This window comes from Sylvia atricapilla, chromosome 5 (genome assembly GCF_009819655.1).
Source record: "Sylvia atricapilla isolate bSylAtr1 chromosome 5, bSylAtr1.pri, whole genome shotgun sequence".
NCBI classification, from domain to species: domain Eukaryota; kingdom Metazoa; phylum Chordata; class Aves; order Passeriformes; family Sylviidae; genus Sylvia; species Sylvia atricapilla.
The window spans coordinates 29,773,473-29,786,682 of NC_089144.1; the positions used below are offsets into that span (position 1 = coordinate 29,773,473).

General features: G+C 43.1%; 1 protein-coding gene across 1 annotated transcript in view; it reads left to right on the plus strand.

Annotated features, from left to right (window-relative positions):
• The first annotated feature begins 2,469 nt into the window (after positions 1 to 2,469).
• ANO6 (anoctamin 6) overlaps positions 2,470 to 13,210 on the plus strand; it is a 66,314-nt gene continuing 55,573 nt past the window's right edge. The window contains 1 exon segment of the mRNA XM_066319066.1: positions 2,470 to 2,640. Within this exon segment, the coding sequence (XP_066175163.1) occupies positions 2,544 to 2,640 (97 nt within the window). The 5' untranslated portion in view covers positions 2,470 to 2,543.

Sequence of the window (13,210 nt, forward strand, 5' to 3'; positions counted from 1 at the left end):
CCACTGGCTCCATGGACTGTGTCTCACTGTCTCTGCTTCTCACTACCAGGAATGTTAAAACAGTTTTATTTCTTCAATAAAATTGAATACAGTCATGCTTGAGCTGGGGTGGGGGTCAGTTAGCCTAACATTTTCATTTCAGATGACTTTCGAAAAACTTGGCTAGAGCTAACGCAACTGCAATTATTTGAGTGGATCTTTTGCTATTATCCATCTGACAAAGAGATGGCAGCAGGGTGGTGCTGTTGCATTTTTGTCTTCATCTGCTTTTTTTATTTTTTTTTTTTTTTTTAATCTGTTTTTTTCAGAAGTAACAAAACAGAGCTTCTGAAGCTTTGGTGTTTTACCAAAACTACACATAGAAATATTTGAATCTGGTACAAAGTCAAGAAAAGAAATAGCTATGCATTTTCCAACATACATGCATTTCATGTGAATTTTACGCACAATATTTCCCTTGAGTTTTAAGATATCTGCAAAACTCAACTCTGTAATCTATGAAAGTGAACATTCAGGTTATGAAGGCTGAATGAAGCCTACAAAATCTTCATGTTGTGTAAATGCTGGGAGAAATCTTTATGCTGGGAGCAGAAGGTAGATCCTTTACCTGTATTTTTAGTAGGATCAAGTTAAAGAAACCCTACATTTTGTTAAAGCCTGGTTTTGAAGTGCTCTCTTTTTTTAACCTTGCTATTATTGGATTATATTTTCATTCATTAAATGTGAAAATGGGAAGCATGTAACCAAGGTAACAATAATGTCCCTGTGGAGTATCAGAGTGCACAACACTCATGTCACCATCCTAAACCAAGCTGTGCCTTGTCTGTAACAATCCCTGCCCTCTTCCCATCATTTGTGAAACAAGATCTCACCAGCCAGGACCACATTTTCGGGAGGACCTGCAAGAAAAGGGGGCAGCTGAAGATTACACAATACAGGTATATAAAGATGTAACTGCAACTGTGTGCCAGGCACTTCAAAACCGTGATGTGTCTGCAAATGAGTCATCTTGGAGTGAAATCTCCTGGCTAGGAGCAATGTAACTCACTCTCTCCCCATAACCTCACAGAGTGTGAGACCTGACAGGCAGTCACAGCAGTGAGTAAGGCACATTCTTCGATGGTCAGAGGCAGATTGGATGTGTCACAGGGCAGCACACCAGGTTTCTAACTTAGGACGCAAAAGAACAAATCTTGCTATGCATCATTACCCGCCACTGGCTATCCTCCCATCATATTGCTCTCCTTCTCTGGTTCAGTTCTGTGAGTCTTTCCTAATCTGAGTGAGAAAAATGCACAGTGTCAGATGGCGCAGATAATGATAATACCAGCGAGGCATTATCAACAGGGCAAGAGCAGTAGCTTCTAATCTTATGGTTTCGCTCATGCCTTTGCAGACAGTTTCTGTTTTTAAGCAGCCTATGAGAGAAGGTCTTTGCCAAGCAGAGCCATTTCAAAACTCTGCAATTAAATTTCTTAACTCTTTTTTTTTTTGCTGAAAGTTCTTGCACTTAGACTACCTCTAATACCAGGCCCTGCTGTAACTCTAACCCACAGCTGAATGACAGCAGATAACTGTATCAACAAGCAACAAGCTTATCTGACATATGACTTTTCAGCCAGTTTCTTGTATGTACACTTTAAACATCCTGGGTCCTGTGAGTCATTTCGGTGTCAACAATAGACTGAAGAGAAAAAATAGATTGCTTGTAGGGTTTTTCCTGCTTTCTGCAGGGAAAAAAACCCTCAAATGGTATCTTGTGCATCTTGTCTTCTCTTTTCCCAAATATTGCTCCTCCATTTCTTCAATCCATTTTTACAGTCTTATTTTCATTTCTTCTCACTATACCACCTCTGTCCAGTTCCTGTCTGGGTACTCCTCCAGATGTCTTGCAGTTTTAGGAACCCTTTGCTTGCCCCTGGAACCAACACAAGTGAGTAGATGAGTGTATTGCTGAGCACTAAAATCCCTTTTTATAAGTACTTCTGCCCCCGCAGCATTCCTGCATAGTGACAATTCTGCATTCTGTGTCGCAAAATTCTCCTAGGCTGTGTCTGGAGGAGAAGATGGAGATAAGGACAACCTTTTCCCCTGTGAAATAGTCAACAACGAGCTAAATACATTACTAGGGCTCTAGAGATAGGCTTTTTATTCAGTCCTTGAGCATTCCCCCTTCAATTTCCATTACCTTTTCCAAATAACTCTTCCATTACTTGTTGCTTTGGCGCTTTTTGCGTGTGTAGCCTTCACATCTTCATCAGTATTTAGCAGCGGCGAGTCCTTCGACGCTCGGGTGCGTACTTTGACACATTTCTGAAAGATCCAGGGCTTTGAAGGCTCCCGGCGCTCCCGCTGGCCGCGGAGCAGCGGCTGGGGCGGGCTCGGGGCCGGGCCGTGCCCGGCGGGGCGGGGGCGGCTCCTCCCGCCGGGAAGGTGCCGGTGGCCGCCCCCGCCGCCGCTCCGCCCCGGGGCTGGCGGGGCTCGGGCCCGGCTCCCTCCCCGGCCGTGAGGGAGCGGGCGCGGGGCGCCGCAACTTCGGCAGGATGAATGTGGACAACCAAGATGTGCTGCTGGATCTGGAGGGAGAGGAGGAGGAGGAGGAGGAGGAGGAAGATGATGATAATGATGATGGGGAGATTGGTGAGTAGGAGGCTGGCGCGGGGAGGGTCCTCGCTGGCCAGCGGGCTCATCCCCGGGCCGCTGTGGCTCGGCGGGGGCACAGCCTGGGGAAGTCCCCGGCGGGGCCGGTGCGGCGGGCGGGGAGCGCACCTGGCGGCGCCGCGCCCGGGCTGGGGCCGGCCGGGACCGGGAGCCGCCGGCACACGGGGAGAAGCCGGCACACGGGGAGCCCCCGGCACACGGGGAGAAGCCGGCACACGGGGAGCCCCCGGCACACGGGGAGCCGCCGGCACACGGGGAGCCCCTGGCACACGGGGAGAAGCCGGCACACGGGGAGCCGCCGGCACACGGGGAGAAGCCGGCACACGGGGAGCCCCCGGCACACGGGGAGCCCCCGGCACACGGGGAGCCGCCGGCACACGGGGAGAAGCCGGCACACGGGGAGCCGCCGGCACACGGGGAGAAGCCGGCTCACGGGGAGCCCGCGCCGCCGCTGGCCTCCTTCCGCTGACACTACTGAGGGTTTCCGCGGAAAATACGGGATGTCTGTGTCCGTGCAGGAGGCTATGTGCCAGGTGTGGTTGCCTAACGGAGCGCCGTGGCGATGGTCCTGCTTCCGTAGCGTGGGCAAGGCTCAGTGGGCGAGAAGCACCGAAAACTTTGCCCGGTCCTGCCCCTCTGGCGGGAGGGAAAGGCGTGAGCGGGGGCAGAAGTAGCGCTTCGCAGTGAGCGCCATGCCGGAGACCTTTGGTGTCGCAGAGGTCTCCCAGCACAGGCACAGCCCGTGCCCCGGTGCCTTGGTCCTTAGGCGAATGCAAACGTGCCGTCGGCTCCGCACGCCCCGGGCTCGCAGCATCCCTCTTCTCTCCGCGCTGCTTGACTGGAGTGCCTTAGCTTGACACCGAGCTAAAGAGAAGGGAAATCACAGAACTGCTTGGGATGGAGAGACCTTGAAGATCATCCAGTTCCTGCACACCTGCCATGGGCAGGGACACCTTCCAGCAGACCAGGTAGCACATAGCTCCATCCTAGCTGGCCTTAGACATGATCAGAGATGAGGCTCCCCCCAATTCTCTGGGCAGCCTTTTCCAGTGCCTCACCATCCACACAGGAAATAGTTTTCTAGTATGTAATCTAAATCTCTCCTTCAGTGGCACCACTCTCTCCCCCCAGAACAAATAAACCAACAAAACTAAGGAAGGGGAAAAGAGGCAAAGCAACGAAAGATAGTGATTTTGCTGGGAGTGTCTGTTGGAAAAGCAGACATTAAAATGGACAGAGTTTTAAATTCAAAATGTATGCTAGTTTTGTTCCAATGCCAGTAGCCCAGGACAATGACATTGTATTTACTGTGGGAATGAATTCTATTAAAGTATTTCCAGAAAACAGCCTGAAAGGGGTTGTTTCTCAGCTGGTTCAGACTGAAGGGGCCTGTTCATTTCACTGAAGAGACACAGATTTGCTTCGGTTCAGAAGCTGTTTTTCAGCTGCAGTAGCCAAGATATTATAAAGCCTTTTATTTCTAGTTAACTTGTTAAAATAAACCTAACAAATAAGGAATGCCGACAAAAGTCAGATAAGCAAGTAGAATCTGGATCTCTCTATATAAATTTTAGCAAATTAAGAGGGTTTCTGCTCATTATTGTTCAAAAGGTAGTGAATGTTTTCACTGAAAGACATGTATTTTTGATGATTTTTTAAATATTTGGTCTGAATTTCTGCATTTGTAAAAGAATTTAGTGACATGAACTCTCTCTGATACTCTCATTGCCTCTGAACACTGATCCTTAATAATGGTAAATACAGCCTGCCACATTTATTCAGTTAGCTCACTCCAGAAGTGTATAAAGTTTGAGCCTCACCCAATGTCTGTGGAAATCAGGAATGTCTTTCCTCCAACATTATTAGCCTTTGTTTCAGATGGGAGTATCCCTTGACTTACAGTAACAGTCCAAAGACAAATTCAGTTTTCCATATGAAGTGAGGCAAAGGTATTGTTTGACTCCACTCCCTGAATTTAAAGGGTGGATCAGCACTGCAGTGTATTAACAGCTGTCTTTTCCATTCTTCACCCCCGAGAACAACTGAATTTTTTCCTGCTTGTAACTCTTTATCCAGCTTGGGGATAGTTCAGCTCTCAGAGCCAGCAAATCGTGAGCTTCATATACTGTATACAACAGTTTGGAACCACTCATTCTATGTTTAGGCAAAAATGCCTAAAAATTGTGCAGTAATGATTTCATGAGTTGTTACGCAAAGCCTGTTACGCAGCACCTGGCTTTGTCACGTTTGCTACTCTGCCTTGCAAAATGCATGTGTAACTGTCTTAAGGTTTTTATATTAGGTATAATTACAGGAGAACTGTTTTATTAGTCTGACAAACATGTAAATCATCAATTTACCTCCAGTTTTATTGTACCACTTGCATCTGCATCTTTCCCACGGACACCATCCCTGATTCAGGAAGTTAGCAGGGTTTCTGAACTCTTTCCAGTTCTATTCAAGATTAGTCTGAGGTCTTTATAGGTCATCAGAAAAGCGTTATTTTGGAATATCAAAGTTTGTAGTCATGGCACAGAGAGGAAGATCTGTCTCATTTTGGCATACAGTCGGTTTTGGTTATCCATGCTGATGACTAGCAAACCACTCATGTCAGAAGCATTAGGCAGGCATCCAGAGAAAGAACAGTACTCAAGTCCCAGTCCACAGGGAGGTACCAGAGCTGCTCTTCCTGTTGTACAGGGCTTTGAAACTAATTGTTTGGGTCAGAGCTGTGCTTAGGGAAGAAAGTCTTGTCCTAAGGTTAGACTTTTTGGCAAGTTTAGACTTTTTCTTTCCAATGCTTGAACAAGATGGGCAACTTTTCTTTTTTTTTTTTTTTTAATCCTTTCAAGAGGATTGTTACATCAGTAGCATCTTCTTTTTTTCCATAAATCATAAATTTATTCTTTCCCTGATGCAAACCTGACACTATATCCAAATTGGTTTGCTTGTGTTTGGGGATTTACAGGATATTTGAGTAAATTAAATATTTACTAGTTTCCAGAAAAATTAACTTATTTTTTAGTTAATTGCAGTTTATTGCAGACAATATTCAGAGGCATGCACACTGACTATCCAGCTGACAAGAAATGATGTTGTCTTCATGGGGATATGTTAGCAACTTGCTTACTCTTTGTGGTCTTGGTTTTACTCAAATTTAAGTCCTAGCTGCTCCTTGAGCCTTGAGTCTACATCTTGCCATCTTTTGACACTGCTGCAATAATGACCAGACCATGCTTTATAGATGGCTGAGAAAAGGGTGGATTCAGGGAGAATTCCAGCTCTTCTTTCTAAAAAGGCTTTCATGCTGTTGTTCAGGACATATTTTTAGTAACTACAATAAAAATGTACAAAAGTACTGGTTTATTCAAGCAACACTGATTGTGGAGTCACAGCCTGACACAACCAGTTTTGTTCAGCCCACCGTATGACTGGAAGGCTGCCCTGAGTGGTGATGTTGTAATCCAACTGGTGTAGAGTAGGCATATTTTTCACCTCCTTACTTTTGCTGTCTGTTAGGTTTTCTGCTTGTTTCCTCATGGTATATACTGCATTTAGTCATGGTGCCTGCCCAGAGCTTTTATTTTTTCCTTTTCAATGGCTTCAATAACTTGATGTTTCTTGCATGACCCTACAAATATTATTGATATCATGTACTATACTCCAGTATGAACATATACCATGCCAACAGTGTCCTCCAAATTACTCCAGTTTGCCTTTGTGATGCTGTGAAATAGACAGTTCTCTACAGAAGTCTTCTAAAAGCAATGGAAAGCCTGAACACTTAATTTTTTTGAGGGGGAAGTATGGCTTTGTGCTGTAATTTATTGAGTATAAGCCCCACCTTTGGAAAATTTCAAGGGGGCCAGATCTAATAAATTTTTAACACGCAAGACTTTATAAGCAGATTCTTTTAAAAAAATTAGTTCTGTTTCTGAAAGGACATTTTATTCTTTTTCAGTCTACCTACAGTATTGAGTAGAACTGCCCCAGTGGTGTCTTTTCACACCTATTTTTCTTCTCTTTTGCTTCTCATACTTGCAATCAACTTAAAAATTATTGGAGCACATTGTAGCCCTTCATTCTCCTGAAGATGGCAATAAGCTGTCCGAGGAGCTGAGAATCAAGAATTTCTGCTCACTGCATTCTGTTTGCGACACTGTTCTTGTGCATGTACATCTCCTGTGTGTACATTCCTGCAGACACAAGCAGGAGGGCAGACACATGGTCTCATTTATTCTGAGTTACTGCTGGGGGAGCGAGAGACTCCACCTGGTGAGCTGGGACTTGCATAGGTCCAGGATACAGTGGCCTGTTACACTGGTTACACTTTCTCTTATATCTCTACACTGATGGTTTACCTACATTTTTTTGTCCCTTTGTACTTCAGTATTTTAATCTCCTGAATTTCTGCCTCTTCACTTTCTCAGAATCCAGGCCACAGATGAGTATACAATCCTAGCCACACAATGACATCAACTTTGTCACCAAGTGTGGTTCCATTTGAAAGTACACTGCTGGTACCAGTCACTGTTTAGTGCTGATTTAATGATTTTTTTCTACAGAAATCCTAAAACCCAAATGGTAAGAATATAAATATTTGATTTCAATATAATTAATATAATTACCAGTTTGCAGCTATTTATAATTCATAAATTCTGTAGGAGATCAGAGAATCAGGCAGGAATTTAGGAAACTTATACAACCTTCATACATATACCAAATTTTAATCTATTTAAAAAGGGTTTTTTACCATACCTGAATTAAAAGTTGCCCATGAAAAACTTCCTGTGCTTTGAAAGTATTCTTTCTTCCTGTATTTTAAATTTAGCTGTACTGAGCATATGACTGTATTTTACAGGTAAGTCTGCAAACTGCAGGAGGACTTAATCTGCCACTGTATTAGCTTGTGCAAATTGCACACCTTTAGTAGTAATAGTTTTGTTTCTCTTTTTGGTTATTAAGTAATAAATTTTACAGTGAGTGTTTATCACAAGTCATTCCCTGAAATTTTTTGTCTATGTATGCAAGCCTCTTACTTTAAGAGGAAAAATGCTCTACACTTTTATGCTCAATAACTTCAGGGTTTTTTTAAACGACTTTTCAAGCATTACATTTGTAAAAAAGAAAACTCATTAAATTGAATATGTAGGGAAAAGCCAGAGTTTTGTTACATGCTACAGAACTCCAGGAGTTCTATAATGTTACAGTTACTAAAAGTAACGCAACCAAAAGCTCACAAAAACCTGTGCTAATATCAGTTAATTTGAGCTTTATGCAGTATATGAAAGTGCAGATAGAGAACTTGAATTTGAAGAGACCAGAGACGTGGAAGGTAAGATATACACATGCCGTAACAGATGTTGTGTTTCCACACAAAAGGACCTTTCAAGAGGAATTAGAGAAGAATTACTGATAAGATCTGTTACTGTATGTCTGGAAATTTCTCAAAATCATAGAATGTGTAAGATTGGAAAAGACTATGGTGGATCATTGATCCAACCTCCCTGAATATCTCCAGGGAGGGAGACTAACCACCACGTCTCTGAACAATCTGTTCCAGAGCATGGTCACCTGAACAGTAAAGTTCTTCCTCATATTCAGGTGGAATGAATATTCAGGTGCACTTCCTGTGCATCAGTTTCTGCCCATTTCCTCTTGTCCTATTGCTTGAAACCACCAAGCAGAGCCCAGCTCCATCCTCTTGACACCTTCCCTTCAGATACTGAGGACATTGTTGAGGTCACCCCTCAGTCATCTCTTCTCAAGACTGAACAGGCACAGCTCCCTCAGCCCTTCCCCATAAGACAGATGTTCCATTCCTCTGGTCATCTTTGTCACCCTCTGTGGGAGCCACTCCAGGAGTTCCATGTCTCTCTTGCCCTGAGGAGCCCAGAATTGGACACAGCACTCCAGATGTGCCTCACCAGGGCTGAGTGGAGGGGCAGGATCACCTCCCTGGCCCTGCTGGCAATGCTCTTCCTAATGCAGCCCAGGATCCCATTGGCCTTCCTGGCCACAAGGGCACTGCTGGCTCATGGACAGCTTGTTGTCCAACAGGATCCCCAGGTCCTTCTCCAGAGAGTTGCTTCCCAGCAGCTTAGCCCTCAACCTGTCCTGGTGCAGAGGGTTATTTTTTCCCAAGTGCAGGATCCTGAATTTGCTTCTGCTGAATTTCAGGCAGTTCCTCTCTGCCCAGCTCTCCAACCTGTTGAGGTCCTTCTGCAGGGCTGCACAGACCTCTGGGGTGTCAGCCACTCCTCCCAGCTTTCTGTTGTCCATAAAGTTGTTGTCATTTATGTAATTCAATAAAGTTATCATTTAAATCACCTCATCCTGCTATTTTCTCATACCTGCCAATTCCTTGGAAATGATGGGTGGGTGGCATACTGTGTACTTAAGGTCTAGTTTGCCACTAGACATGTGGCAAACCCCATGGGAAATCTCATACTAAAATGGGTGGGTGTTTTCCTGTGATTAAAAAAAAAAGAACCAAACACATGGGAACTTTTGTTTTACATGGTATAAATTAAATAGTCTTGTATCCCCAAAAGAAGTCAAATAAGTTAGCATTAGCCTACGTTTGGGATTAACTGGTATAACTGATGTGCTTTTTATGTAATGCACAAATAATAGAACTAAATATTGTGTGCTTGACATGAGAAAACCTTTAGAAAAGGTGCTTCAGGCCTTAAGCATATGGAACTGCTGAAGTTGCGTGTTTAACAAGATAATTTATTTAACAGAGTGTGAATGTCAAGGAGGACAGCTCTGAAGTAGGTGCCATGGGTTGGTTTATGTGCTCCTCTTGTACTGAAGAAAAAAAAGTGAGGGGAGAAATATTATCCAAGTGCTGAGCTCTGTATCCTGCTATATAGAAAAAATCAGATTGTTTTTAGTGGACTGTCACTAGTCCTATGGTGCATGTCTTTGGCATAGTCCTATCTAACAGTCTGAAATGTTGGTGTACAAAATATATATTATTTAACTGATTTTTTTTTTAATATTAAATACAAAAATTATTCTGTTTTTCAATTCAAACTCAGGCTTAGTGTGAGTGTAGGTGGAACAGTCTTAGCTCTGAAGAGAGTGTGTTCATCTGCTGCACTAGCCCTGAGGAGAGACTGCTCGGACATTGCTCCCATCTGGTGTTCAGGTTCCATTTTGATGGATCTGGAAGCTGAAATGAAAACTGGAGGCTGTAATGTCACAAATGTGAAGCACACAAACTGGTTTGGCTACAAGAATTATTCCCACCCGCAACCTGCCCACAGCAGCAGCCCAAGTCTCCTTGGCATTCTGGCCTTACCTTTCACTGGGGAGTCTCAGTGTAAGGGTGGTGGGAATGCAAAGCTGCAGAGAAAGACACTGTACACTTTATCTTCTTATTGCTGCTGTCTGTGATAAATGAAAACTGGCAGTCATGCACACTGTCACCAAACAATAGATTGTGTTTGATTGTCAGTCTAAGAATGCAAGTGTCTGGGCATAGATCTTTTGTCTTTTCCATCCCTCACAATTTACTCAGGCATCCCACATCTCTCTGAAGGCTTTGTGACAGAAGAAGTGTCTTGATTGTATCCCAAGGCAATATACAGATATCTGAAATATACTTTTGCTTAATTAAGTGGAATTACTCTCTTCTTACCTACCCCATTCTCAAGTGTTGTATAACAGCAATAGGCATGGTTCCCTGCATGGACTTGGGAAGTGGGCTCCTGAAGCATCCTTAATGAATGCCAGATTCAAATTGGAAAATTAATAAAATATACTAAACTGCAAACTAAACTTTCAGAAGTGTAATTACAAGTCTGCTGGACCATAAACATTCTTTTAATTGTTTCTATGACTCGTGGTAGAAACAGCAGCCTAGTTTCAGAATGTGTAAAGGCCCTTCCATTTAGTTTTTACATTAAATAATTTCCAACTAAACCACTATTTATCAACATTATTTAGACACAACTGAAAGTTAAAGTCATGTAAGAACTGGCACCAACAGAAGATTTTGCTTTGCTTTTACTGTTTCCCTTCCTTTCGGTTTTTTGTATCTGGATTTCATCTGGCCCCATTAATCTGGTTAGTCAGGTTCTCCAGCATTTTTTAGATATGATTTATCACGGAACATTAAATATTTGCATAGGAGGCTGCTTACATTACAGTCATCAGAATGAGCTGTGCAGCAGTGTTCTGCTGTAGAAAACAGCTACTACCTCTTTTGTGTTCAGTGCTGTTTGAGACCTGCTGGTGCAGCAGGCTAAATGCCTGGAAAGCTTTAGTGCCCATGGTGTGTGGCTGTCCTGCAGGCTTCCAGCATGGGTGGAGATTGGTCACAGAATCACAGAATGGTTTGGGTTGGAAGGACCTTTAAAGCTCATTGAGTCCAACCCTGCTGTCATGAGCCCCATCTTCAACTAGATCAGGTTGCCCAGGGCCCCATCCAGCCTGGCCTTTAATGTTCCCAGGGATGGGGCATCAACCACCTCTCTGGGCAATCTGTTCCAGTGTGTCAGCAACCTCATTGTTAAAAACTTGTTCCTTATAAGTAGACTTGAGTCTACTCTCTTTTAGCCTAAAACCATCGCCCCTTGTCCTGTCCCTAAAGGCCCTATCCCCATCTTTCTTATAGGCTGCCAGTTAGTCCTAAAATGACACAGGAAGGTTTCTTCAGAGCATTCATTTCTGATTGACAACTCTTCTTTTTTCCATGGCTGCAGCAGAGACCTGTGACCTTTCCCTCGGCCATCACTATTTTGGGAAATTACAGTCAGATAAGGAGTCTTCATTGTCTAGGAAGAGTGGGAGCAGGAGGTGCTTGTATTGAGATACCCTGCACCTCCTATATGGTGGTGATACTAATGGACTTGTGTCAGGAGAAGGGGATGCTATTTGTGACTTGTCAGTGGGTGAAATATTGTGGATTCTTTCCTTCCTTTCTGAGAGGAATAGTAAATAAAAAATGTCATCTGGGTTGCAGATCAGGTTGGAAAGTATGAGAATATAAAATATGTATGATTATAAAATATTGGTGGTGTAGCAATCCTGCTAAAGATGCTGGCAACTGATATTAGTGATCCAAGAGTGTGCTAACACAGTGAAGGAGTTAAGAGCCATGACCAGACAGCCTGTGGAGAAGCTGTGGTCTGTTACTGTCGTTCAAGAAAGCCTGAGATAAGCATCAGGCTTGAGCTTAAATCAGTGGAGAGATTCATGTAGCACAAACCAGGGTCTTCACTGAAGGTTCTCAACTAAATAAGAAGTGTTGAAGTAATGAAAAAAGTAAGGAAATAGAAGTGAAGGCAAAACATGTCAAGCGCTGGGTACAGACTAGGAAAAAGAAAGTAATTAAAAGTGAAAGAGGAAGAACTCTTGACAGTACTCACAAGGGGAGGTCTGGCCAATGCAGCTATTAAGAAGCAATTATTACTGTGAGGTGGTGAGGCACTGGAACAAGTACCCCAGAGTTGTGCATGCCACATGCCTGGGAGTGTACAAGGCCAGGCTGGATGGAACTTAAAGTAACCTGTCTTGTGGAATGTGTCCCTGTCCGTGGCTGGGGGTTTGGGAACTAGATGATCTTTAAGGTTCCTTCCAACCCAAGCCATTCTGTGATTCTGTAATTCACCTATTTATCTGGGCAGGCGCTCATTAAGCAGTGGCATAAAGATTCTTCCTGTTGAGTTCATCAGGAAAATAAACTACAGAAGGGACTAAGATAATATAGCTATGAGTGCAGTGAATTGAAGTAATTAATCTGTGGCATTTTTGTGCATATTTTTAATATATAGTAAAAATTACAATGTGTTCATTGGTAATTTATCCAGCAGGAAAAGAAAAACTGCTATATTTATACGATTAGTTATTTACAAAACAAATCTCCGCTGCTGTAGGTTTGGCACTGCACTTAGAGATAATAAGGCTGAGATGATGATCCAGAGGGCTCTAGCAGTGCCAGAGAGTTTTATTAGTTTGTGTGCAATATTAGTAAGATTATTGGTGTTCTTTTTCTGTGTGTTTTTTCTGTAAGTAGTCTAATGGAGTTTTTATAGGCATTAATGAACAAGGATGAAATCAAGCAAGGCACACTTTACCCTTGTGAGCAGTCCCTTTGACCAGAGTGGGAATCATTTTTGTATACAATGTAGAAAAAGGAGAACTAGTCCCTAGTGGAAGGAATATCTCTATTAAATCTTTAATCAACTCCATATATGATGATTTATTCTAGGAAAAATAGTAAATTCATTTAATTATTTTGCTGTCTATAAAATACAAGAAGGAATTTTGCACCAAAGTGCAATTTAATCTATAAACTGATGGCGTTGCTTAAGATACAACCCAGCAATAGCTCCTATAATATTTGGTAAGACTTAAACATGTAATAATTTTTTTTAAAAAATATGACCTGAAGAATAGAAGAGTCAGTGCTGGACTATATTTTTTGACTTGTTCCTTGCTGGTAACCAAGGGAGGAGAGAAAAAGCTGCAAGGGCAATGCAGTCCAGCCAAGTAGAGCTCCAGATGTTTTTGTAAGTTTATTGGAGTTTGCAAGAAA